Genomic DNA, 24491 nt, shown 5'->3' with positions numbered 1-24491 from the left:
GCCACAACTGCAAGGAAGACTCATCTCAGCTTAATAAATAAATGAATAAATTTAAAAAAAAATAGGAGCTGCCTTCTCTATTAGCTGAAAACAAGGGCTAACATTGTTCTACTTAGAGAAGCCATTTTGAGGAAAATGTTTCTGATGAGGGAAGTATAGTTTTCATCATTTCACTATCTATTTATTCTGTTTTGTTGCTTTTGGCCACACTGCATGACCTTCTGGGATCTTACTTTCAGACTAGGGATAGAACCCGGGCCCCCTACAATGAAACTTGAAATCCTAGCCCCTGGACCACCAGGGAAGTCGCTATAAATAACTTTAGATGTGGACCTGAACTTTGAAATTCAAGACCCCAAACACACAAAGAGCACTGATACCCTTCAGACCCCAATGCTGGGAAAGACTGAGGGCATGAGGAAAAGGGGACGACAGAGGAAGAGATGGTTGGATGGCATCACCGACTCAATGGACATGAGTTTGAGCAAGTCCAGGAGACGGTGAAGGACAGGGAAGCCTGGCATGCTGCAGTCCATGGGGTCGCAAAGAGTCAGACACGACTGAGTGACTGAACAACAACCTTTCAGACAAGCCAATCGCTGGAGAAAGGACTTGCTGTACGTACCTGAGGGCAGGCGCCACTGCCCGAACTTCCTCTGGGGCTTCCCGGCCTCGGCCGCGTCCTGGCGACCCGCTCCCCGGTCCGAAAGGGTGGGGCTCAGGAGTTGCTGCTGGCTGCTCGACTGTAGGGATGGGGGTGGGGGGAGAGTCAGGCAGTTATCTCTCCCCACGTGCTCTCCTCCACCCTCCTCTGTGCACTGGGCTGGCCCCTCATTTCAGTTTAAGAAAGGAAGAAAGCCCCATGGGAAAGTCAAGTGGGGAAAAACGGTGGACCCATCGTGTCCACTAGGAGGACTGGAAGGGTGAACACGGGCAAAAGAGTCAAGGAAAATTTGACTAAGTCACCACCGCACACTGTGAGGGTGAAAAGCCTGACTTTCCAGGTGGCCCCTTTTCTTGGTCGTCCTTCCTGGATTCCTCCATGTTCGCAGCCCCGTGCCCTCCACTCCTGGGGGCACCGCCATGCACGAGAACGGCAGGGAAGGGCTTCCAGGAAGAAGCGGGGTAGCGGAGACAGCCTGCTTTGGGGGCAGCACACGCTTGCCAACCTGGGGGTCAGCGCCTAGAGCTTCCAGATGAATCCTCAGCAGACAAAGCTCTGGGATGAGCCCCGGAGGAGAACGAGACTTCCATCAACTAAGACTGAGGTCAAGAGGAAGTGCTTGGATCTCCTCCATGCATCTCACCCAGTCTCTGCTTTACCAGCATCTTTTCCTTCCCTATCAGTACTGTGGTCCTCCCCTCTCCTCCGTGACCCCTCTTGAGTTTTTTTAACCCCAAACCAGAGTGCTCGGCCAGCATCACCTCCCTGCTTTGCCAGCCCCACACTGCTGGCCGCCCTCGGGGCAGACAGGTGGCAGGGCCATTGTAGACACCCTGCGTTGTCCCCTGTGTTGACTGTCCTAGCCCAAGTCTCAGTGACCCATGATGCCTACTGGCTGGGGGTCGGGGGGAGCCAATGACATGTGAACCCACCCAAAACAGGGCTGTGGCACAAGAGGCCCCTCGGCAGGTCCTGCTCAGCCACGGAGACCCAGGCTTCAGCGTCTGTCGCCGGCCCTGACTGTGTCACTACACATCAGAACGCTGGGCCAGCTCCTCTTGATTCACATCAAAAGCCTCACAAGGCCCGGGCCTCCTGCCAGCTGCTTCTCACTCACATGCCCTCCAGGAGGCCGGTGACGCTGAGCTGTTTTATGGATGTGCAGATGGAGGCTGGAAATGAAGCTAGGCTGAGCCCCAGAACACAGAAGGTCCTTAAGCTAAGCCTCCCCGATTTCCATATGCTCTTCTAATGCCCCACAAAAGGAGGACTAATCCTCGATGAGCCTGTTTAAGGAGGCTGAAGGCCAACTGCAAACCTTTTGCTCACTTGACTGCAAGTTTCTGGGACTCGATGAGGAGAAAACTTTGAGGGCAGAACTAGGCAAACCATATTCTCCTAAGTCACAGGAGGAGTCCATGGCTGGACTCAAAGCCTTACAGACGCGATGTTAACTCTTTAGACAAATATCCACAGGATTATTAAATTTAAAGCGTTCCTGCGTGGTTTTTTTTTTTTTTGTATCCATACAAATCAGAATCTTTTGAAATAAGTTCCACAAATTCAGGGATGACAAGGACACAAACATAAACTGGGTCAACATGTTGCAGTTGTTTTTTATCAACTTAACTTCCTGTTAGAAATAGCATCACTTGTGCGAAACGACTATGTGAACGGCACCGGCTCCTGTTTTGTGAGCATCCACGGGTGACAGACACCCGCTGCCCATACCTCGGGTTGCACACTGTTGTCCTGACTGTTGGTCTTCAGGTCTTCGCTGGGCTGCGTGGTCTCGATGCTGGGCGGGTTGAGGATCCGCTTCAACTCCTGCTGTTGGCTCTGCTTCAGGCTGATGATAATGCTACAGGACTGTTGCTGTTTCTATGGAGACAGGGTCCTTCTTTCAGGAACGGGAAAGTCAGCCCAACATCCCCTGCCCCCACCATTCAAATATTCCTCTCTTCTCCTCTCTCCAAAGGACCTGCCTGCCGGGTGACCACTTGAAAAAAACATAGAAAGAAGGAAAGAAGGAAAGGGAAGTTGCTCTGTCGTGTCCGACTCTTTGCGATCCCATGGGCTGTAGCCTACCAGGCTCCTCCATCCATGGCATTTTCCAGGCAAGAGTATTGGAATGGGTTGCCATTTCCTTCTGCAGGGGATCTTCTGGATCCAGGGATCGAACCCGGGTCTCGCACATTGCAGGCAGACGCTTTACCATCTGATCCACCAGGGAAGCCCGGTGACCACTTAAGAGCTTCCAAATAAGGGTTTTTCCCTGATGGGTATCAGACAGCTTTAGAGGAGGGCTTGGAATGTTCATTTGCATAACGATCCTTATGTTCACTGATAATACCGTGTGAGTTTTATTTTAAACAGTATTGTTTTTCCTTCCTTTTAAACAATTTTAAATTGAAATACAGTCAATTTATAATTTCATCTAAGTTTCAGGTGTACAGCCCAGCCATATCCCTGGTGGCTCAGATGGTAAAGAATCTGCCTGCAATTCGGGAGAGGTGGGTTTGATTCTTGGGTCAGGAAGATCCCCTAGAGGAGAAAACGGCAACCCACTCCAGTATTCTTGCCTGGGAAATCCCACGGACAGAGGAGTCTGGTGGGCTACAGTCCATGGGGTCACAAAGAGTCAGATATGACTGAGCAACTAACACTATTATATATATATAATGGAGAAGAAAATGATAAACCACTTCAGTATTCCTGCCTGGGAAATCCCAAGGACACAGGAGCCTGGAGGGCTACAGTCCATCGGGTCACAAAGAGTTGGACACAACTGAAGCGATTTAGCATGTAGCAGCATACACACACACACAAACACACACTCTCTCTCTCTCTCTCTCTTTTTCAGGTATTTTCCCCTTATAGGTCATTATACAATATTGAATACAGTTCCCTATATTATACAGTATAAGAGGATTTTTAGATCATTAACATGAGTTTCTATTTTTTTCCCCTTCTTTTCTTATCTTATGCTCACTAAGCCAAGTAGCTCACTCCTTTCCTCTAAGCTGTAAGAAGCAGGACACCTGGGTGGTTGAGAGAAACCCTTGCTGTGTTCTAGTTGCTCTGGTTGCAGTGGGCCAACCTGTCCTGGCACACATTGAGGCCAGGACGGTCTGGGAGAGAGTCAGCAGTGCCCATGCCCTAACAGGGTCTGTGGGGGGCAGACGTGATCCCTGACCTAGCAGGGCTGATGGGGCATGGGGTGGGGAACACTGAGTGGACTTAGTGGTGGGGGGCATCTCTCACAGCTGCCTTGCTATACGAGGCTGGACTGGTCCATTTCTCTGGGGACCTTTTTTGCTCTAATAGATACGCTTTGCAGTTGATGTTCTTAGAAACAAGATAAAAATTTTGTTCTGTATAAACGTTTACTGGTTCATTTGATTTTTTCCACCCCCTGTGTGTGAAAGTGAAAGTGAAGTCACTCAGTCGTGTCTGACTCTTTGTGACCCCATGGACTGCAGCCTGCCAGGCTCCTTCATCCATGGGATTTTCCAGGCAAGAGTACTAGAGTGGGTTGCCCTTTCCAAGCATAGGTCAAAACCATAAAAGTCATGACCAAATAGAATAGCTGACTGCAAACACAGTCAACACAGTACACATTCATTGATTTATGAATTAGAGAATCTTAACGCTTATAGTTCAGGAAGCAGATCATAACTTTTGGGGAGAGGCGGTCTTTAACTAAAGATCAAACACTGTCAATGATACATTGGGCTTTTTAGGGGCAATTTAACAGTAGCTTTGTCAATTCAATTGCATTTAAACACGTAGAGATTGTCGGCATTGTAAACACCTGCGTTTCGTAAAAGGCGATCGTAAATATTTTAATATCCATAAACTGCTTTTTAAACATTCATCCTGTGTTATAAAGATGGGATTCAATGGAAACTTCTTTCGGACTCTGCTCGAGATGGGATGGCTGACTCTGGGCCAGAATTAGGGTTTGAATCACTGTGAATGGATCCGGGTGACCTGGTTGAAGGTCCATAAGGTGATCACAGAAGGATCCAATCCAGGTACTGTGGGAGCCCTTTCCTTTGGACAATTTGCCTCCCTCCTCCCCTCCTCCTCCTCTCCCCCTCCTCCTTCCCTCCCCCTCCTCCTCCCCTCCCCTTCCTCCTCCCCTCCCCCTCCTCTTTCCAAAGTTCTTTCCTTTGAATCCTCCCCCTCCTCACCTCCCCCTCCTCCTTCCCCTCCCCTCCTCTTTCCAAAGTTCTTTCCTTTGAATCCTCCCCCTCCTCCCCTCCCCTTCCTCCTCCCCTCCCCCTCCTCTTTCCAAAGTTCTTTCCTTTGAATCCTCCCCCTCCTCCCCTCCCCTTCCTCCTCCCCTCCCCCTCCTCTTTCCAAAGTTCTTTCCTTTGAATCCTCCCCCTCCTCCCCTCCCAAGCCCTCCTCCTCCCTTCCCCCCTCCTCTTTTCAAAGTTCTTTCCTTTGAATCCTTCCCCTCCTCTCCTGGCCCCTCCTCCCCTTCTTCCTCCTCCTCCCCAACCCCTCCGTGCCCCCTCCTCCCCTTCTTTGGCCTCCCCTTCCTTCTCCCTCCCCGCTGCCTCCTCCTCCAAGAGGAGGAGGTGAAGGCCCGCAGGTCTGGCTCACTCACAGCTCGGATGCGCTTCAGGCACTTCTTCAGCCACATGCGGATGGTCTGCTTGGCCACCTCCTCCTCGATGGTGTACTCCAGCTGCTCCCTGGCCAGCAGCTCTTCCAGCTGCAAACTCTTGCGGATGTCCACTGACCGGTAGGAGAGCATGCTGGGCGGGGGGGCATAGTGGTGAGCTCTGATGCCCCTGGGGGCCAGGCTCGTGGCCATCACGGAAGCCAGAGAGGACGCGACTCCCTCCAGCCGTGTAAGTTTCGGACGCCACCGCTGACCATCTGATTGTGTCACCTCCCTGTCTCTACCCTCATCTACCAGCCGAGGAGAGTCACGGACCTCCCTTTCCACTGGATGAAGCGTGCTGCTGTCTGCAAGGTGCTTACCACACCATCAGCATTCGTTACACGAAAGATCCAGGCTAGGCTATGACCTTCATTATCAGCTGCTTAAGAGTCCCCTGTAGAAGGAAGACTATTTTTGCTATACTTTCTTCACATTCAGGTCATCATCACATTGGTGATGGTCCTTGTGCTTACAGTAGATGCTTGCTGGCTATCCATTTTAAATAAAGCATTATGTACTTGTCCATTCCAAACTCCCTAATGGTATGTGGCAGCCTGGATGGGAGGGGAGTCTGGGGGAGAAGGGATACACATGGATATGCCTGAGTCCCTTCGCTGTTCACCTGAAACTGTCACAACATTGTTAATCGGCTACACTTCAATACAAAACAAAAAGTTTAATAAAAAAAGTCATACATACAGAAAAATTTGGTGATGGTCAATATGCTTGGCTGTGGGTCACATATCCTGTTCTCCTGGCCCCCACCATTTCCCTCTCAGTTGATCTCATGTGTTCCCCTAGATCTTCCTCATTTGTTATATTTTTTAAACATCTATTTTTATTTACTTATTTGACCGTGCCTGGTCTTAGCTACAGCACTTGGGATCTTCCATCCTGGTCATGGCATGTGGGATCCTTAGTTGCAGCACGGAGTGAAGTGAAGTGAATTGAAAGTCAGTCATGTCTGACTCTTTGCAACCCCATGGACTGTACAGTCCATGGAATTCTCCAGGCCTGGAGTGGGTAGCCTTTCCCTTCTCCAGGGGGTCTTCCCAACCCAGGGATCGAACCCAGGTCTCCCACATTGCAGGTGGATTCTTTACCAGCTGAGCTACCAGGGAAGCCCAAGAATACCGGAGTGGGTAACCTAACCCTTCTCCAGTGGATCTTCCCAACTCAGGAATCAAACCGGGGTCTCCTGCATTGCAGGCGGATTCTTTACCAGCTGAGCCACCAGGAAACCCAGCATGAAAACTTTTAATTGCAGCATTGAGGGACTAGTTCCCAAACCAGAAACCAAACCCACACACCCCCAGTGGCAAGTGGAATCTTGCCACTGGGCCACCAGGGAAGTCCCTTCCTTATTCATTTCAGATGGGCTGAAAGCCAGGGTGCATTGTTCACTCCCATTCTGCCCTTAGCGCAATAGGCCCAGACAATGACTGCTGACAGCGACTCAGCCAACGTGCTCCGTGGGGGCGCCTGGGCAACGAGGCAGTGCCCAGGCAGAGGGGCTTGCAGCCAAAGTGGGACATGGTGCCCTCTGGCAGTTGGGTGCTGTCCCGCATAGTCACAGCCCCCAGCTGTGAGCTCACATCCATCTACACAGCCCATATCACAGCCTGGAGGTGTCTGAGGGGGGCCCTCCCCATTCAGCTTGGTATCAGTTCCATGACCTACTCGCGATCGCTAAGCTTCTTCCCACCACTGGGGAAGAACACGCTCTCCCCTGCCTTGTTAAGAATCTCATCGTTGTGGACCACTTGTGATCACATCCAGGGTGAGAAGGATGAGGAGGAGCAAAGGATGCCTCCATCAGCTTCATCTGGGTCCATTTGATCAGACACACAATGTCATCCAAAGAGGCTGGATGCTAATTAGTGGGGACAGTGATGTGTCTATACACCTCACTTTCAGCCTGAAACTGTCACTATGAGGAAGATGAGGTGACATTTTGAGAGAGAGGGCACTCTTTGCTCTCATCTGTGTTTTCTGCCTTATCTTGCCCTGTCTTTTCACTTGCTCCCAGAAGAAGTGAAGAGAGGGAGGTAGAATTGATAACTTGAGACAACTTCTCCCAGATCCTTCCTCTGTTCTGGTCATTTTTCAGATTCCAGTTACAACGTATTTCTGTACGCATGGATGCTCCTGAAAATTGTGACTAATACCCAGCATTTAATTGGCTGGGTATTTGCAACACGATGAACATAGCTACAGCTGGTAGAGGGTTTTCTTGACTTTTTCTGGGGCGTGGATCCTTTGGCAGTGCAGCTGATGCAACATTTCTTAGCATCAGGTTTTGAATGCATTGTGAAATCTACATTACACAGGAAACGGATTACACAGAAATTGAGTCCTTAGATTATTCTCTTTGAAAAGGTGGTGATACAGTAAAATAAGAACTTCTCTACTATTATATTGAATAGTAACATCTAGCTGAGGTGAAATGATGACTATATCTCAGAACTGGGAAGCATAACAGGTATTTTAAGATATCAGACATGCAGTAATGGACATGAAAATGTCTGTGATTTCTACTGGTGACAGAGATACAGTTACTGCATTGTTAACACTGCTGTGGTTTGTTGCCTGCATTCATCATTGAAGGAGATGCTGCATTGCAGCCAATGACTAGTGAAATAAAGATGGAACTGTTTCTCTTTCCAAGACCACAGAACTCTGAAGTTTATCCACTGACCCCCATTTAAGAAGCTGTTGAGTTGAATTGTGTTCCCTCAACAAAAGGTATGCTGGAGTCCTCACTCCAGGCCCTCAGAGTGTGATCTTATTTCGGAACAGGTCACTGCAGATGGGGCTTCCCTGGTGGCTCAGACAGTAAAGAATTTGCCTGCAACGCAGGAGACCCAGGTTTGATCCCTGGGTTGGGAAGATCCCCCGGAGGATGGCATGGCCACCCACTCTAGTACTCTTTCCTAGAGAATCCCAGGGACAGAGGAGCTGGTGAACTGCAGTCCATGGGGTCCTAAAGAGTCAGACACGACTGAAGCAACTGAGCATGCACACACACGCACTGCAGGTGTAATTAGTTAGGAGGAGGTCATTCTGGAGTAGGGTGGGTCTTTAATCGGATATGATCTGGTGTCCTTACAAAAGGGGACGCCTGGACAGACGCACAGACACACACACAGAGAGCACGTCCTGTGAAGATGAAGGCAGAGATCAGGGTGATGCTTCCACAGGCCAAGAAGCACCAGCGATCACCAGCAAACCACCAGCAGCCCTGGGCAAGACCTGGATCCGATCCTCCCTCCCAGCCTCAGAGAGAACCCCCTCTGCTGACTCCTGGGAATTCACTTCCAGCCTCCAGACAATCCACTTGACTGCTTAGATTGCTCAGAGTGTGGGATTTTGTTAAAGCAATCCTAGCAAATAATGCAGAAGCCGCTCAGAGAGAAGAAAGGGCTGAGCCTCCGTCTGCCCTTTTGTCCTATCTGGGGTCCTCATGAAATGTCTGGAAATGGGGTGTGTCAACCAAGCAGGGGCGCCCGTCTCTGGGTGGGCCAGGCCAACTCCGGTCGGATCCGCAGGTGAGAAGACTGATCAGACTGTAGCCCCAGCTTGGCCCCAGGAACTGAGCAGGTTCCTAGCCCTCTGGATGTCTTCCTTCCTGCTAACGAAGGGGCAGGGGGCTCACTGCCCCTGCAGCTGAGACTCAGAGCTGGGAGCGGCCCCCGCAACGTCCCCCGCCCCGTACCTGAGCACGTCGTGGAAGGTGACGTCACCGCCGTTGTGCAGCCGCTCCATCTCGTAGCACATGTGCTTGAACAGAAGCTTGTCCTTGTCCAGGTCCACCTCCAGCCTGCCCCGCAGCAGCCGCAGCAGGAACTTCACGCGGAAGGTGGGGATCACCCCCTGGCGACAGAGCACGTTGATGGTTGTTAAGTTGTGTCCGACTCTTTGTGACCCCATAGACAGTAGCCTGCCTGGCTCCTCCGTCCATGGGATTCTCCAGGCAAGAAGGCTGGAGTGGGTTGCCATTTCCTCCTGCAGGGGATCTTCCCGATCTCCAGGGGATCGAACCCTCGTCTCCTGCATTGGCAGGCGGGTTCTTTACCACTGAGCCACCAAGGAAGCTGGGGAGCACTGTCATTTTTGCTTGGCATTCTGTTTTCACAGTCAAAGAGCCCACAGCTAGTCCTCAAAAGCTGCCATAAACCAGCAGGAGAACAAGGAAGCTGCTGGGCTCTGGAGGCAGGGTGGGTCTGCACACCCGGAGGAGACCGGGATGAAGAGCTGGCTCCTGGGACCTTCTGCAGGGGCTTCTCTGGTTCTGGGGGGTGGGTGCGGGTAGGGACATCCCCGCCACCACGGGGCAGCCCAGGAGCCAGGAGGGCAGAGGTCACACTCCTTTTGCTTTACGGTCTCTCCCTGGTGCCTGTCGCACGGACTCAGCCTGTGCCCCTATTTGTCTAACACATGAGCTGAGAGGACAGTGATGCACTGAGTTGAGGACACGGGGCCCACGTGGGCAGGATCGTCCTCTTCACTTAGTCCAGATGCTGGGCATGGCTAATTATGGATTCTGAGTTGCTCTTCTGCCGAAAGACCACTCCTTTCCAGGTCCTCTCCAGCAAGAGGGCAATCCCATCCAGGAAGACTGGCTCCCAGCAGATCCAGACTCCGAGCCCCTTCGGGGCAACAAAACCTGCAGTGCCAGCCTGGCTCTGACTTTGAATGGAGAAACTGGGCGAGAGGCAGGGAGGCTGTCAGCCAGAGAATTCCTGCCAGTTACTAACGTCCACACGTGTGAGCGGTGTGCCGACTTGCGTGTGTGTCCACGGAGGGCAGGTCCCTGCATGCGGCAGTGATGGAGAGCTCAGCAGATCCAGGTGAGATGAAGAGGGGGCCAGACACCTGCACAGCCAGGTCTTGGAAAGAACCCCCCAGACCAGTGCCTGGGGCGGTGGGGGCACCAAGGGGAGAGAAAGCACAGGCCCTGGGGAAAGCTGTGCGCCGCTCTGCACACCCCAGCTCTGGTCCAGGGAACCCCGTCCGCTCTGCTTCTGGCTCCTTGGCCTCTGAGTCCGCAGCCGATTCTCCCAGGAACCATTTCCAGATCTTCCCCCAAGTCTGCCCGTGGCTGAACTTCCCTCGTTCCTCAGATGTTAAGTCAAATAACACCTGCTCAGCCAGGCCTTCATGACCACCCTGCTGAAACATCTGCCGCCAACGCCAGCCACTCTACCATGTTACACCTTCTTCAAAGTGTTTATCGCTTCTTGAAATAAAAATAATCTTTACAATCATTACTGTTTCACTTTTTATAGTTTGTATCCCTGTAGGCTCTGCGAGCAGAGGGACCTTGCCATCTTGTTCACGGTCATATCCCTTGTGCCTAGAACTGTGCCTGAGGGTTTGAGAGGATGAAGGAGGAAGAGGAGGAAGGGGAGGAAGGAGCGGGATAGGTAGGAGGTGAGGAAGGAAGAAGGGGGGAGAGGAGGGGGATGGGGGAGAGGACGGGAGGGGGCAAGAGCAGCTGCTGCTCTGATTCACTCTAGGAAATCTTGGATAAGATTTATGATGAAAACATCCAAATGGTAAAGTCCAAAATGGTAACTTTCAGAAACCACTTAAATAACTCCTTTGCACTTCTAATCAGAATTGCTGTTTGAATCTGCGTTACAGATCACTATGGTGATGTGAAACCTCACCCCATCCTGCCCTTAGCCCAGGTTGGCCTCTTTAGAGCTTCCTTAGTTTCTTCTCCTTGCTGACCTTCCGAATGTTGGCAGGAGCGGACACTCATGGTCGGAAAGAACAGGACAGGGAGCTCTTCCTTCCCTCTCCTCTCCTAGAGCTTCCTTCTAAATTGTCAATGACAGCTTTCTGCAATTCAGCAATGGCTGTTCAATCCAAATTCAATGCATGTCAACTGTCAACCACAAAACCACTGAAAAATTTGCAATAAGGCAGTAAGTGTCTTTGGGGTGGGGCATGAGACAATAATCGATTCTCTCACCTCTCTTTTATCATCCACCATGTTCCATATGATTTGAAAGTGACGAAGATCATTGTAACTTAAAAGCTGGTCCTCCTCAGTGGAATAAAACAAGGAGAAATTCTCCACAATTATGGCTAAAGAAAAAAAAAAGAAAAGAAAAATGAGGATGTTAGGCAATTACGCTAATCTGTCATTTTTCCCAAAAAGTAAAACATCGATTATAAATAATGAATTTTATCACCTACATTATAAGCCAACATTTTAAAGGGCTTTTAGTACAGTTTCCAAGTTGGCATGTTTTACGCTTGGATCAGGCTATTCATCCAGCTCCTGCCTTTCTAAAACATGAGGGTCATGAGCGTAAACATGCATTCTGTGTCTATAGCTGCTCACGCCAGCTGGCTCAAACTCTTTGTTGAGAGTTCCAGGGCACTTTTTAAAGGTCAGATTGAGTTCTGGTGGCCCCACAGCTGAGTGGACAACGTACATCTTTTGAAAACATAACTGTGATATTTCAAGGCGGCAAAGGTAGCCTTTTTTGATATTTGTTCAACTGAACCCACGAGAAGAGCTTTTGAAATTAATGGACATAATAAATAGGACAACTCTTGAAATTGCAATCAACTGTCATTTATGTGCCTTTCAAAGGTCTTTTCAGTTTCTGGACCAAGAGGCAACAATTTATAATTAATGCCACCCCAAGCAACCCGGGATAATTACTTGGAAATTGTACATAATTATCTAACAACCTGAGTTTAAAGAGATTGAAAAAATATTCAACGAGCATCACTTACCTACAAGCAGATTTAGCATGATGTAGGCAATGATGACATAAAATGAACAGAAATACATCAGTGCCCCGGCATAATTTCCACAGTCTGTGGCCCAGTATGTAAATTCATCAGGAGTACAAAAGGGGGGCTGGACCTGTGGGGCCATGACAGGGAAGAGGTGGGGGCCAGGGTGAGAACAGAGGAGAATACAAATTCCCCTTATCTAACTGTAATTGTGAATGTATTCCTAACAATATAAAATATAATTAACTTCAAAGTGATCTCTCAGAGCCCCATACACTGGGTACACCATCTGCGGTCAAAATCAAAAAGAATATTTCATTTATGCCACGCTTTTGGTCTTGCAGAATCCCAAGTTCATTGCCAATTGAGAAGCACAACAAAAATGAAATTGTTTCTCCCAAGAGACACTTTGTGCCACCTCCACTAGCTCCAAAGAGTCAGTAGTTGTGATGCAAAATGCAGAAAGTCAGATAAAAAGGCATGTTAAAAAATTCTCTGACTTCAGTAAAGGCTTAAGATGTAGGAAAATTCGCGCTACACAGCAAATTCACATTCAGATTATGTAAGAAAAAGTCAGAATCCTAATTCTTGGAGCATCACTATGAGACGTCATTAAATGGTACAAGATTTCAGGTTATCAAAAGCCTTTTTTTTTTTTTTTATGTGGACCATTTTAAAAGTCTTTATTGAGTCTGTTATAATATTGCTTCTGTTTTATGCTCTGGTTGTTTTTGGCCTCACGACCTGTAGGATCTTAGCTCCCTGACCAGGGGTCAGATCCGAACCTCCTTCACTGGAAGGCAAAGTCTCAACCACTGGGCCACCAGGGACGTTCCTAAGCTGCCCATCCTCCACTGGCCCAATAAAACTCACACACCTCTGAGAAACTTCCGGGTTTCTTTCGGTCAAAGAGACCTAGGTCTTTCTTCTACATTTCCACGGCCTTCTGCCTTCTGTTTATTTTTTTATCTAGAATTTAATCAATTCTGCCTTGTATTATTTTTGCTTTGGTAAATTCTGTCTTGTTCACTCATACATAAAGTTCCTGAGCTCCTCCTCTGTGCCTGGTTTATCCCCAGGCCCCCCCCCCTCCTCCCTGTTGCTGACAGTCTAGAGTCCTGCGGTCCACCTGGCAGCCGCCAACTCCACATCAGAGACAGTGAGTGTTAGTTGCTCAGTCGAGCCCGACTCTTTTGTGACCCCATGGACTGGAGCCCTCAGGGCTCCTCGGTCCAAGGGATTCTCCAGGCAAGAATACTGGGGTTGCCATTTTCTCCTTCAGGCTATCTCCCCGAGCCAGGGATCGAACTCGGGTCTCCCGCATTGAGAGGCAGATTCTTTACCATCTGAGCCACCAAGGAAGCCCACTCCATGGGCCTATCTAAATTCAAAGTTATGTTCATTAAGTCAATACAGTTAAAATACAATTGAAAATTCAGTTCCTCAGTTGCACCAATCGCACCGCGGGGGCTCAATAACCACACAGGGGTGGTTTGTGTGAACTGAACTGCCACGTTTGCAGAAATTTCTTTTGTCAGTTGGTCTGGAGGGTGAGAGGGAGATGAAATGAACCAATCAAGCTGATAACTCACTACTGTTGTGCAACACACAGCCAAGAAGAAATACATGGGGCTGGTGCACTGAGACGACCCAGAGGGATGGTACGGGGAGGGAGGAGGGAGGGGGGTTCAGGATGGGGAACACGTGTATACCTGTGGTGGATTCATGTTGATGTATGGCAAAACCAATACAATACTGTTAAGTAATTAACCTCCAATTAAAATAAATAAATTTATATTAAAAAAAAAAAAGAAATACAGAACACCGGGAGAACACAGAACCGCAGTCTTAGCGTGAGCAGGGTTCCTGAAGGAACTGAGCTTTGAACTGAGAGCTGAGGATGGTGAAGACTTAGCCCCTAGAAGCGAGGATACCTGGGGAAGAGTATGGCTCGGAACCCCTGATAGAAGCTCCTCGAGAATGCCTTGGACTCGCTGAAGCCCTAGCACCTAGTACAGGGGCCAGCACAAAAACAGGGGCCTAGTGAGTATCTGCTGAAGACGTTAAATCAAAGAATCGGATCTCCTCTTTGAACTTGACTGCCAGAATGTCAAAGACGGGAGGGACCGAACAATGCTCAAATGATGCAAATTTGTTGAATGGAACTACAATAGCTTGAGTTGGGTTCACTAGATATCTTTCTTGGATGTGTATATACTGGAATTTAAGAGGATGCAGCTTTATGGATTAAAGAGCCAGGTTATGTGTTTTGTATACAGTCTTGACACTACAAGAATGATGGTGCCATTACATTACCAAAGAGTTTCATCTGCTTCCAAGCCTAGGCATTGTTAGTGATGAAGAGACATTTACCATACAGTCGTGCATAATCTTATTCCAATCTTCTCCTGTGACAATTCGGAACAGCACAGTAATAGCTTTGCCAGCTGAAGAAAAGTTTGCATGCCTAATTTAAGGAAAAACAAACAAACGAACAATATGAGTGATATGGTTTGTCATGAAGTAGGAAGGGTTGTCACCATCAAAACAGGTGGATTTTGGAGCAGATTTAGTTGCTAAGTTACCATTTCCGAAGGTTACAGCCTCTCATTTGTTTGTTATTTATACTTGCCTCCAAGTAGAGCTATCTCAATAGCTCAACCCTAGCACAGTGCCAACAATTTATTGCCATTCATCTTGAATGACTGGGAAAGCAAGCTTTGACAATTAAAACTGATTCCTTCTTTTACAAGGATTATGCTAAAAAAGATGTAACCACCATGTATCAAATAAGTAGTCTCTGCAACATGATACATTTAATTTTTTTTCTGTTAGGAAATACTCTGATACAGTTCCACGAAATTTAAGACAGTCTTTGAAAAATGCTTTTCATGTATAATAATCATTTGTGGGTCCTAACTTACAATGCTTGTCTTATAAAAAGGAAAAAAAGCCAAAGCTATCTCAAAATTGTTTAAAAGAAATAATATATCACTTCTGGCAGTATGTGGATAGAAAAATTGCTGGAAATTCACCAGGCATTAGAAGTGGTTATTTCTGCATGGGGATGGAATTATGGGTTCTTTTTGTTTTCCTTTATTTCTGAATTTTCTAAAGTTTCTAAAGTAAGCATGCATACTGTTTTCAATGAGAAAAACATTATTTAAAATCTGGTCATTTTACTTTGTTTTAATTTTCGAATAATTGCTTCCCCATCTTTGTTTAAAACATGTACATAGTTACTCATGATTTCATTACTAAAAAAGTTTACTATTTGAATACAAAGATAAATATATACAAACCTGTTAATGTTTTCTCCATATTTCACAGTACCAAATAAGACAACTCCAGCAAAAGCATAACACAGCAGCAATAGGAACATGCCCACTATGATAAAGAAGCTTTTATACATGCTGACGACCACCGTCAGGAGAAGCATCTTCAGTGTTACCTGAATGGAGCGGAAGGATTTGGGGGTGGGGGTGGGGAAAGAGAGAAAAAGAGAGAGAGAGATACAGGGAATGATAAATTCACAAGCCATCTTGGGAAGGACATACCATTTAAGCAGTCTGACACAAAAGTGATTTACAAGGATATCATTTGAAAGTTGCTTGCTCAGTGGTAAAGAAATCGGGAAGATCCCCTGGAGAAGGAAACCCACTGCAGTATTCTTGCCTGGGAAATCCCATGGAGAGAGGGGTCTGGTGGGCCACAGTCCATGGGGTTGCCAAGAGTCAGATACAACTCGGCGACTGAACAACAACATTTGGAAGTTGCTTGCTATTTGGTATTAAATCTGAATATTATTAAACTCATCTGACATAGAGAAATTCTACTTGTATCTCAAACTTCAGCCAAATGAATGAAAGTTCCACCCCAATATTTTTAGCCTCCCATTTTTCTCCTCTCTTGCTCACTGATTCTCTGTGATGCCTTCTGTATATTTTTGGCTGAAAGCAAGTAGACCCAGGATTCTTACACAAATAGACATTCACAAAAACAAAACCTGAACAATGGTAAAATGTCAAATAACCATCAAATACAAAACATATTGATTATGTGGAAATATGGACTAGATATGGAATAAAGTAACAAAAAAGGAAACTGTGCCTCAGACACGAAAAATACATGTTAATGTGTTGAGCATTAACAAGGATATCAAGAAATCTGGAATCACAGGGTCATGAATGTTTGTTGAAGATTCTCCTTCTTTGTGTTGAAAATGACTTGTGTGTGTGCTAAATCACTTCAATCATGTCTGACTCTTTGTGACGCTATGGACTGTAGCCCACTAGGCTCCTCTGTCCGTGGGATTCTTCAGGCAAGAATACTGGAATGGGTGGCCATGCCCTCCTCCCGGGGATCTTCCCGACCCAGGGATTGAACCTGCATCTCTCATTTCTCCTGCATTGGCAGATGTGTTCTTTACCACCAGCCCACCCTGGGAAGAACCCCCAAATGACTTACCTCTATGAAAAATAAAAACGATAAAAATAAAGAAGCATTGAGAAAGACCATTAGTTTTTGCTTTCATGCTTGATATGTCATCTTTAAAATGATGACTGAGTTCACTTAGCAAATTAGAAGAATAAGTAAAACAACACAAATGTCAGGAAACATATCACAGGATAACTAAGCAACCGATTCATTATTTGCTCATTTTGACTTGTGGTGTCTAGGAATTTGTTAGCTGCAGCCCTGGAGACCCAGAAGGGCAGCCGCAGCCAGCTAGTCATTCTCCTTCCTTTGGTGTACATGTGACCTTTGACAGCATCTTCACAAGGTACTCACATGCTTCCCGCAGATGGAGAAAAACCGGAAGACAATCACACACGCTCCCATCATGTAGGTATACGCGTTCTGCAATTTAAATGGAGAGCCCCTCGTAATTTGCACGAAAGATCTTGTTACAGTCCCATTTTTCATTTTAAGCCTTCTGTGAAGTCTACTGAATAATGAGCTTAACAAAATGTGAAAATTCCTCTTAAGAAATTTATCTTAAAAAGGTGCTGAAAAGGTCACCGCCAAAACTCATGAATAAGTATTAGCTATAAAATCAAACCTTAAATGGAACTTTCATCTCTGTGTTGCTCAGCTGAACTCTGTATTTTAAAACTTATTTTGCATATTGATAAAATAGTGACCAGATCTTTGGAGGGGCAGGAAGTCCCCAGGATAACAATGCAAGAGGAAGAAGTCGAAGGAGACAGCAGATAAAGGGATCCCGGCTTCTTCTAACCAGAGTGGGTGCTGGTGCAGAAAGAGACTGTAGGGTCAGCTCCAGCTTCCTTCTCTGTGAAGGTCTCCTCTGGAGACCAGCCGGCTGCATCCATGTTAGTCTAAGCTGATTTCAGAGAAGTCCCCTCCCTCTCAGAAACACACCCAGCTCTTCCTTCAAGCGTGTGATTGGCAGCAAGAGATGAGTCTGTGTGGTCCATGACGAAGAGAGCTTCATCTGAGAACAAAGAGCCCACTGGTGACAATGGTGGCATTAAGCTGATGCCAAAGCTTGATTATTCCCCGGGGAACTTGGCTGAGTCAAATGACGCCCATCACAGGTGGGTCCCCGGCAAGGGAAGCTCCTCGGTGAGGGGCAAGGAAATGAAACTGAAGCTCCAATACCTTGGCCACTTGATGCAACAGTCAACTCATTAGAAAAGACCCTGATGCTGGGAAAGACTGAAGGCAGAAGTGTTAGGACCAAACTGGAGCCAGGACAGGCTCTAAGGGGCAGGCTAGGCCTGAGGTTTAGTCTCTAGGAAGGCTGAGGCACTGGGAACTCCCGCAGGCAGTGTAGCTCGACCAATCAGAAAAATCCTGGTAGCCCCACACCCGCTCCAGACCCGAGCCAATCCGGATAGGGATGCGAGGTTTAAAAGTCCCGCGCGCGCGTACAGTTTAACCAATCAGCTATGCTGTTACAGGAACAAAGAACTGTCTGTATAAAAGTAGATGTGATTCAGAGCTCGGGGCTCTTGTGGAGACTCCACTGCGCTGGATGAGACTTGAGCCCTAGCTAGCAATAAACCCCTTCATGCTTTTGCATTGCTGTGGACGTCTTATTCTCTCAGTTTTGGGGACTCGGACTCTGGGCACAAGAGAAGGAGAAGAGGGCAACAGAGGGATGAGACGGTTGGATGGATCGCCGACTCAATGGACGTGAACTTCGAGAAACTCCGAGAGATGGTGAGGGACAGGGAAGGTTGGGGAGCTGCAGTCCATGGGGTCACAGAGTCGGAGGTGACTTGGCAACTGAACAACAACAACAAGGAAATGAATGAGTCTGCACAGGAGCATCTCGGGATGGGAACAAGGACTGCACCTTCCTTCCCAACAGTCCACTGCAGAACAGAGCAGAGAAGGAACATTCTTTCAGGACCACAGGTTCTCAGAGAAGGGCAGGAGCAGTCAGGCAGAAGGGCGAGCTGGTCTTGCAGGTATCGGATACTCTCTTTGGGGACATCCAGAATTAGGACACTTACTCACCGTCCTGCTTGGACCGAGTAGCTTCTGGCTACAATTTGTCTGGAGAAAGAGACAAGCATGGACTTTGCTGCTCCTTCTTGCTGTGTGAGCCCAAAGCCTAGTATAGATACCTTCTTTCTTTGCATTCTGGAAGTGAAGACATCCCACGCACCCAGGATGAGGACCCAATCCTTTACCTGAACTACAAGGTCTCAGAGGTCTGACATATTTTTTTCATTTATTTTTTAAAACTAGCTTTATTTATTGGAGTATAATTGTTTTAAAATGTTGCATTAGTTTCTGAGGTACAATAACCTTAATCAACTATATGTATACATATATCCCCTCCCTCGTGAGTACCCCTCCCTCTCCCCCATGCCATCCCTCGAGGGCATCACAGAGCGCCACGCTGAGCTCCCTGTACTCCGCTCCCCCATGCCATCCCTCAGGGCATCACAGAGCACCACGCTGAGCTCCCCGTGCTGCGCAGTGGAGAAGTGTCACGCGTGGTAGTGGATTTAAGTCAGCACTATTCTCTCATTCGTCCCCCTCTCCCTTTCCCACCTTGTGTCCATAAGTCCATTCTCTGCCTTTCTATTCCTGCCCTGAAAATAGGTTCATCAGTACCATCTTTCTAGATTTCATATATATCAGTTCAGTTCAGTCTCTCAGTCTTGTCTGATTCTTTGCGACCCCATGAACTGCAGCACGCCAGGCCTCCCTGTCCATCACCAACTCCTGGAGTTTACCCAAACTTATGTGCATAGAGTTGGTGATGCCATCCAGCCATCTCATCCTCTGTCATCCCCTTCTCCTCCTGCCCTCAATCTTTCCCAGCATCAGGGTCTTTTCAAATGAGTCAGCTCTTCGCATGAGGTGGCCAAAGTCTTGGAGTTTCAGCTCCAACATCAGTCCTTCCAATGAACACCCAGGACTGATCTCCTTTAGGATGGACTGGTTGGATCTCCTTGCAGTCCAAGGGACTCTCAAGAGTCTTCTCCAACACCACAGTTCAAAAGCATCAGTTCTTCCACTCAGCTTTCTTCACAGTCCAACTCTCACATCCATACATGACCACTGGAAAAACCATAGCCTTGACTGGGTGGACCTTTGTTGGCAAAGTAATGTGTCTGCTTTTTCGTATGCTGTCTAGGTTGGCCATAACTTTCATATATATATATATATTTAAAAAAAAAACAACAATATTTGCTCTTCTCCTTCTGACTTACTTCACTCTGTATGACAAGTCTGATGCCTTCTCACCCAACCAGATCTGGTGCCACGTTCCCCTGCCCACTTTGACCTCATCACATTGTCTAAACCACTGAACTCTCCGATCATAGGGGAAGCTGCCTGGAATGTTCTGCCTTCACCATACAGGCTGAACCCAGTCATCACTCCCCGGGGGGATGCCTTCCAGAATCTCTCTGACGAAGCCGTCATGAACCGCCCTGTGTCATCACAGGGACACAGGTCTCCCCATCGCCCTCACTGTAGCTGTGATTCTCATTGACTGGTAGCATTTGATGAATACAGGTCTGAAGTTCCAGGCTGCAAGGTTCTTGACAGCGGTACCATCTTTGTCTCGCCCATGACATTCTTCTCAATTCCTGGCATAGTGACTTGCAGCTCTTTAACGCTCTGAACCATCTGTCATGTAAGGAAATGAGTCTGGGTGACTCAGAGCCCACCTGGCCTTGGCACAGCCCCTGATGCTGAAGGTAACAACTGTTTTGAGGACACCCAGTATCTTTCTGAGCACAGAAATCCCGTCCTAAAGCAAGGTCTGGACAGAAATAGGACTGGAAACAGGATTACCTGAACTGAAATAACTGACTAAAATGAACTTCAGTGATGTGCTTACCAGGAGGGCAAAGTGAAGGACCACCCAGACAACACCCAGTGATGTCACCAGCAGATCGTACCGATTTCTTCTGCTTTGCCAGAAGCCAGCAGGTGACATTGCTATGATCTTCATCGTAACCTGGGGAAAAGCAGTGAAGATGGTGAGCTGAGGCTGAGTGTTCAGCAGCACATATTTAAATGTACTAACTTGAAGCACATTATATTTTAAAGGATGTAGAAACCAAAGAGAAGTCTTTATTACTGATGCGTCTGGGTATATACGCGTGTGTGTGTTTATATATCAACAGGTTCCCCTGGTGGCTCAGTGACAAAGTATCCGCCTGCCAAGGTTTCGTCCCTGAGTCAGGAAGATCCCCTGGAGAAGGAAGAGGCAACCCACTCCCGTATTCTTGTTTGGGGAATTCCATGGACAGAGGAGCCTGGCAGGCTACAGGGCATGGGGTTGCAAAGAGTTGGACACAACTTAGCGGGTAAATAACAACAACAAATATATATATAAATACACACTGCTGCTGCTGCTGCTGCTAAGTCGCTTGAGTCGTGTCCGACTCTGTGCGACCCCATAGATGGCAGCCCACCAGGCTCCCCCGTCCCTGGAATTCTCCAGGCAAGAACACTGGAGTGGGTTGCCATTTCCTTCTCCAATGCATGAAAGTGAGAAGTGAAAGTGAAATCGCTCAGTCATGTCCACCTCTTAGCGACTCCATGGACCGCAGCCTACCAGGCTCCTCCATCCATGGGATTTGCCAGGCAAGAGCACTGGAGTGGGTTGCCATTGCCTTCTCCGACAAATACACATATATGCAAATCTATATTCTCCACACTCTTTTCTCCTTGTTTTATGACTAGTTCTGATAGCAGGACATTTTTCTTCCTCAAGTAAAAGGCCATAGATTTGGGGAAACATCAATTGGTACAGGTTGAAAAAAAAATCTGCTTGTTTTTCAAAGAGGACTGCATTGGAAACTGATGCGATGTGAGCCATGTATTCAAATAATCTTGCCTGGGCCAACTCCCTTTGCCACCACATTGCAATTTGAGTCCCTGAATGCCGGTGGTTTGTGCCGTTCACTGTAATTATTGGAACCCACCTAACTAGACAGGCTGATGTTCAGCTAAAACAATCAACAGCAGTCAGCAATTCTTGTAGTTAGAAAAAAATGGAAATATAAAGTGAAGTGTTTGTTCAAGTTAGAACAGCCTAAAAAGGAAATATTCTAAGAGCATGACGTTCCCTTCCCCCCAAGAGGACTTCAAAAGCCAGGGAACACACAGCAGAAAGGAAGTGCCCCTGAAGGAGGAGATTGTTGAGAAGGTGCACTGTGGACCCCAGCTCCAGCTGACCCAGGACTGTACCTCCAGAACAAAGATGAACGTGAAGACGACTGACATCGTGGCCAGAGGGACAGTCACCGGGTCCTCGACGTCCCACTGGAACAGAAACAGCACGCAGGTCTGCGTCCGCATCCACCAACACAGGAACACTCGCCCCTCCTCCTCCCGTCTGAACACAATTGTGAATTTTTATTTTTTATAAACGCAGACTGTAACTGGACATGGCTGCCTGAAACGTTCTTGGACCCACCGATGAGTAAACAATTTCACTCCCAGGGTCTTTAGGGGTGCAATAAAGTACCTTGACGGACAGCAACACCGACTGGGCCAGGACCAGTAATGCGATTGTCCTCTTAAAAAATGGATGCTGGGTTATGTCGTACATCTTAGCTCTAAAACCATCATTATCTGAAACAGAAAGGTTTAGGCAAGGGCCTTTCAGACATAGGTCACATTTACATTCTGCCCTTCTTTTTTCTTTAATGCTCATCTTAAAACCCATTACATTTTTTTTTTCCTCCTACAGTTCAATCTCTTGTAAAGTGTTTTTCAGGAATGGCTGGGTCTGAATATTTAAAACGACGGTGCGTGAAGCCGTCTGTGTTGGAAGGAGAAGCGCATCATTCAATTTCTGTCAGTTTAATACATTTCACTCACGTGTTTAAAAGGCAAGCACACATATATTTTATTTAAAAATTCATTTTTTTCATTAAGGCTTATCCTGAGAGCACTGAAGCATGGCCTTTGGGTGGTTGATTTTAATAGCCTACGGAGAGATCTGTAGTTTGGAGCCTGTTTCTATGTTAACTTATGCAGAACCGCCTAGTGGCCTCGCGATTATTATTTTAATTGAAATCTTAAGACTCCTGGGGAATCATGAACACTAGTGCCCAACATGAATAAAATCAGAGCATCTTTGATACCCGGGCGAGGTGGCAGATGAAGAGGCTGTGCTATCTTCAGTCGACTCTTCAAATCTTCCCATCTTCTCTGATCTACAGTCAGCAGAGCCGTCCCCTTAATAAACAAAGGAAAGCAGAGAGAGACCCTTTGTCGTGTGCTCCACGCCAAGGACACTGCAAACGGGCTGCTGCTACTACCAGGATGGATGTGGGTTTAAGACAGAGACATTCTTCCAGTACCGTGGTGGCTGGACAAACGTGGTCATTCCAGAAAGGAAGGGTTGTGGGATTAGCGAACATTCAGCAGCCTTCAGCTGGCATCTTTGAACATGTATGAGACTCAGGTTTGGGAAAAATCTAAAGAAGGTTTTCGACATGATTACATTTCCAAAAAGGGGTACTTACTCTAACAGTGCTTAGTTCCCTTTCCTTTCGTTGGAGAAAATGCTGCAGCGACATGACAGCTTGTTAAAGCTTCTGCTTTTGGTTAAGACTGTTGTGTCTTTTGAGAAATCATTCTGATATACGCCATTGTGAGACTTTATTTTTAAGTGGTTTGAGGTCAGAGAATTTAGATCTTTAAGAAATTAGCACTGCGACCACCGATTAATGAGATCGGATATTGTTATGTAACAGAGCACTTTTTACAATGCACATGAATTTCTTATGTGATATTTCATTACATGATATAAAGACAGAAGTGTAATTTAAGAACCTCTGGAGGAGGGCATGGCAACCCACTCCAGTATTCTTGCCTAGAGAATCCCACGGAGAAAGGAGCCTGGCTGGCTGCAGTCTACAGGGTTGCAAAGAATCGGACATGACTGAAGGGATTGAGCACTCATGCATAATTTAAGAAACTGGGAAAAACACCTCCCCACTCCCAGCGAGCTTTACCTGACACCAGGCTAACTGCCTGAGGGGTACTCTTCTCACTGCATTTTCAGACTTTTGACTCTTATGTATGCATACATATATAAAAACGTGTTTGTTTTTGAAAACGTGTTTGAATTTTAAAAATTATGTAATGCAGTTTTGTTTTTATCTTCATTGAACGTTATGTTTTCCTTACAACTAGATACTAGATCTGATTTGTTTATGTTAACCGCTCACATCGTATCCCACTGTACAAATCTGTCAGAAGTTATCATTTTAGGTTTACTGACTATCAACAATGCTGCCATGAACACGTGTACTGTCTCACGGGAAACATCTTGTTCTGTGCTAAATCTCCAAGAGAGGAACTGCTGGGGCCTGGAAGTTTATGTATTTCCACATTTACCAGAGATTTCCAAAAGAGCAATAATCAACAACATTGGTTTCAATCTACAAGTGTTCCCATTTCCTTATATTCTGGCCCATACTTGACTTTATCAGATATTTTAATTTAGAAATTTGATGAGTGTGAAATGTATCTGATATAGCTTTAATATTAATGAGATGAAACATTTTAATATGTATAAATGGTGAGTCCCATGTGTTCCTTTGAAAATTGCCTGTTCATATTCTTTGCTCATTTTTGTATTTGGATATTACTATTGATGTTTTGTAGAAATTCTTAATCTATCCTGGATACTAATCTTTTGTCAGGGATGTGAATTATAAATATTTTCTCAGCTTTATTTTTTTAAATTTTGCTTAATATGTCCTTTATCATTCAGAAACTTTTCCTTTTATATAACCTGACCTGCAATTTTTTTTTCTATATGGATTTTACTTTGTGGTTAATGTCAAGAACTCTACAGCTATTCCAGGGTCAAAAGCAGATTCTCCATGGTTTAAATTTTGCTTTTCATAGTTGGGTCTTTCATTGATCTGGAAT

General features: G+C 46.8%; 1 protein-coding gene across 2 annotated transcripts in view; it reads right to left on the bottom strand.

The window, feature by feature from the left end:
* Nucleotides 1-24491, bottom strand: part of NALCN (sodium leak channel, non-selective) — a 302346-nt gene that overhangs the window by 2864 nt on the left and 274991 nt on the right. For both annotated transcript variants that reach the window (XM_018056384.1, XM_018056385.1), the window contains 13 exons: nt 22691-22784; nt 22069-22175; nt 21789-21863; nt 20431-20550; nt 16893-16961; nt 15404-15552; nt 14475-14568; nt 12099-12231; nt 11323-11438; nt 9058-9215; nt 5283-5433; nt 2396-2545; nt 626-743 (listed from right to left, as the gene is read on the bottom strand). In XM_018056384.1, coding sequence (XP_017911873.1) covers nt 626-743; nt 2396-2545; nt 5283-5433; nt 9058-9215; nt 11323-11438; nt 12099-12231; nt 14475-14568; nt 15404-15552; nt 16893-16961; nt 20431-20550; nt 21789-21863; nt 22069-22175; nt 22691-22784 — 1534 coding nt within the window. The remainder of the gene's footprint in view (nt 1-625; nt 744-2395; nt 2546-5282; nt 5434-9057; nt 9216-11322; nt 11439-12098; nt 12232-14474; nt 14569-15403; nt 15553-16892; nt 16962-20430; nt 20551-21788; nt 21864-22068; nt 22176-22690; nt 22785-24491) is intronic.

Source organism: Capra hircus, chromosome 12, assembly GCF_001704415.2.
Source record: "Capra hircus breed San Clemente chromosome 12, ASM170441v1, whole genome shotgun sequence".
Lineage (NCBI taxonomy): Eukaryota > Metazoa > Chordata > Mammalia > Artiodactyla > Bovidae > Capra > Capra hircus.
The sequence above is the reverse complement of the archived record's forward strand: the minus strand, read 5'-3'. Positions and strand labels throughout refer to the sequence as shown.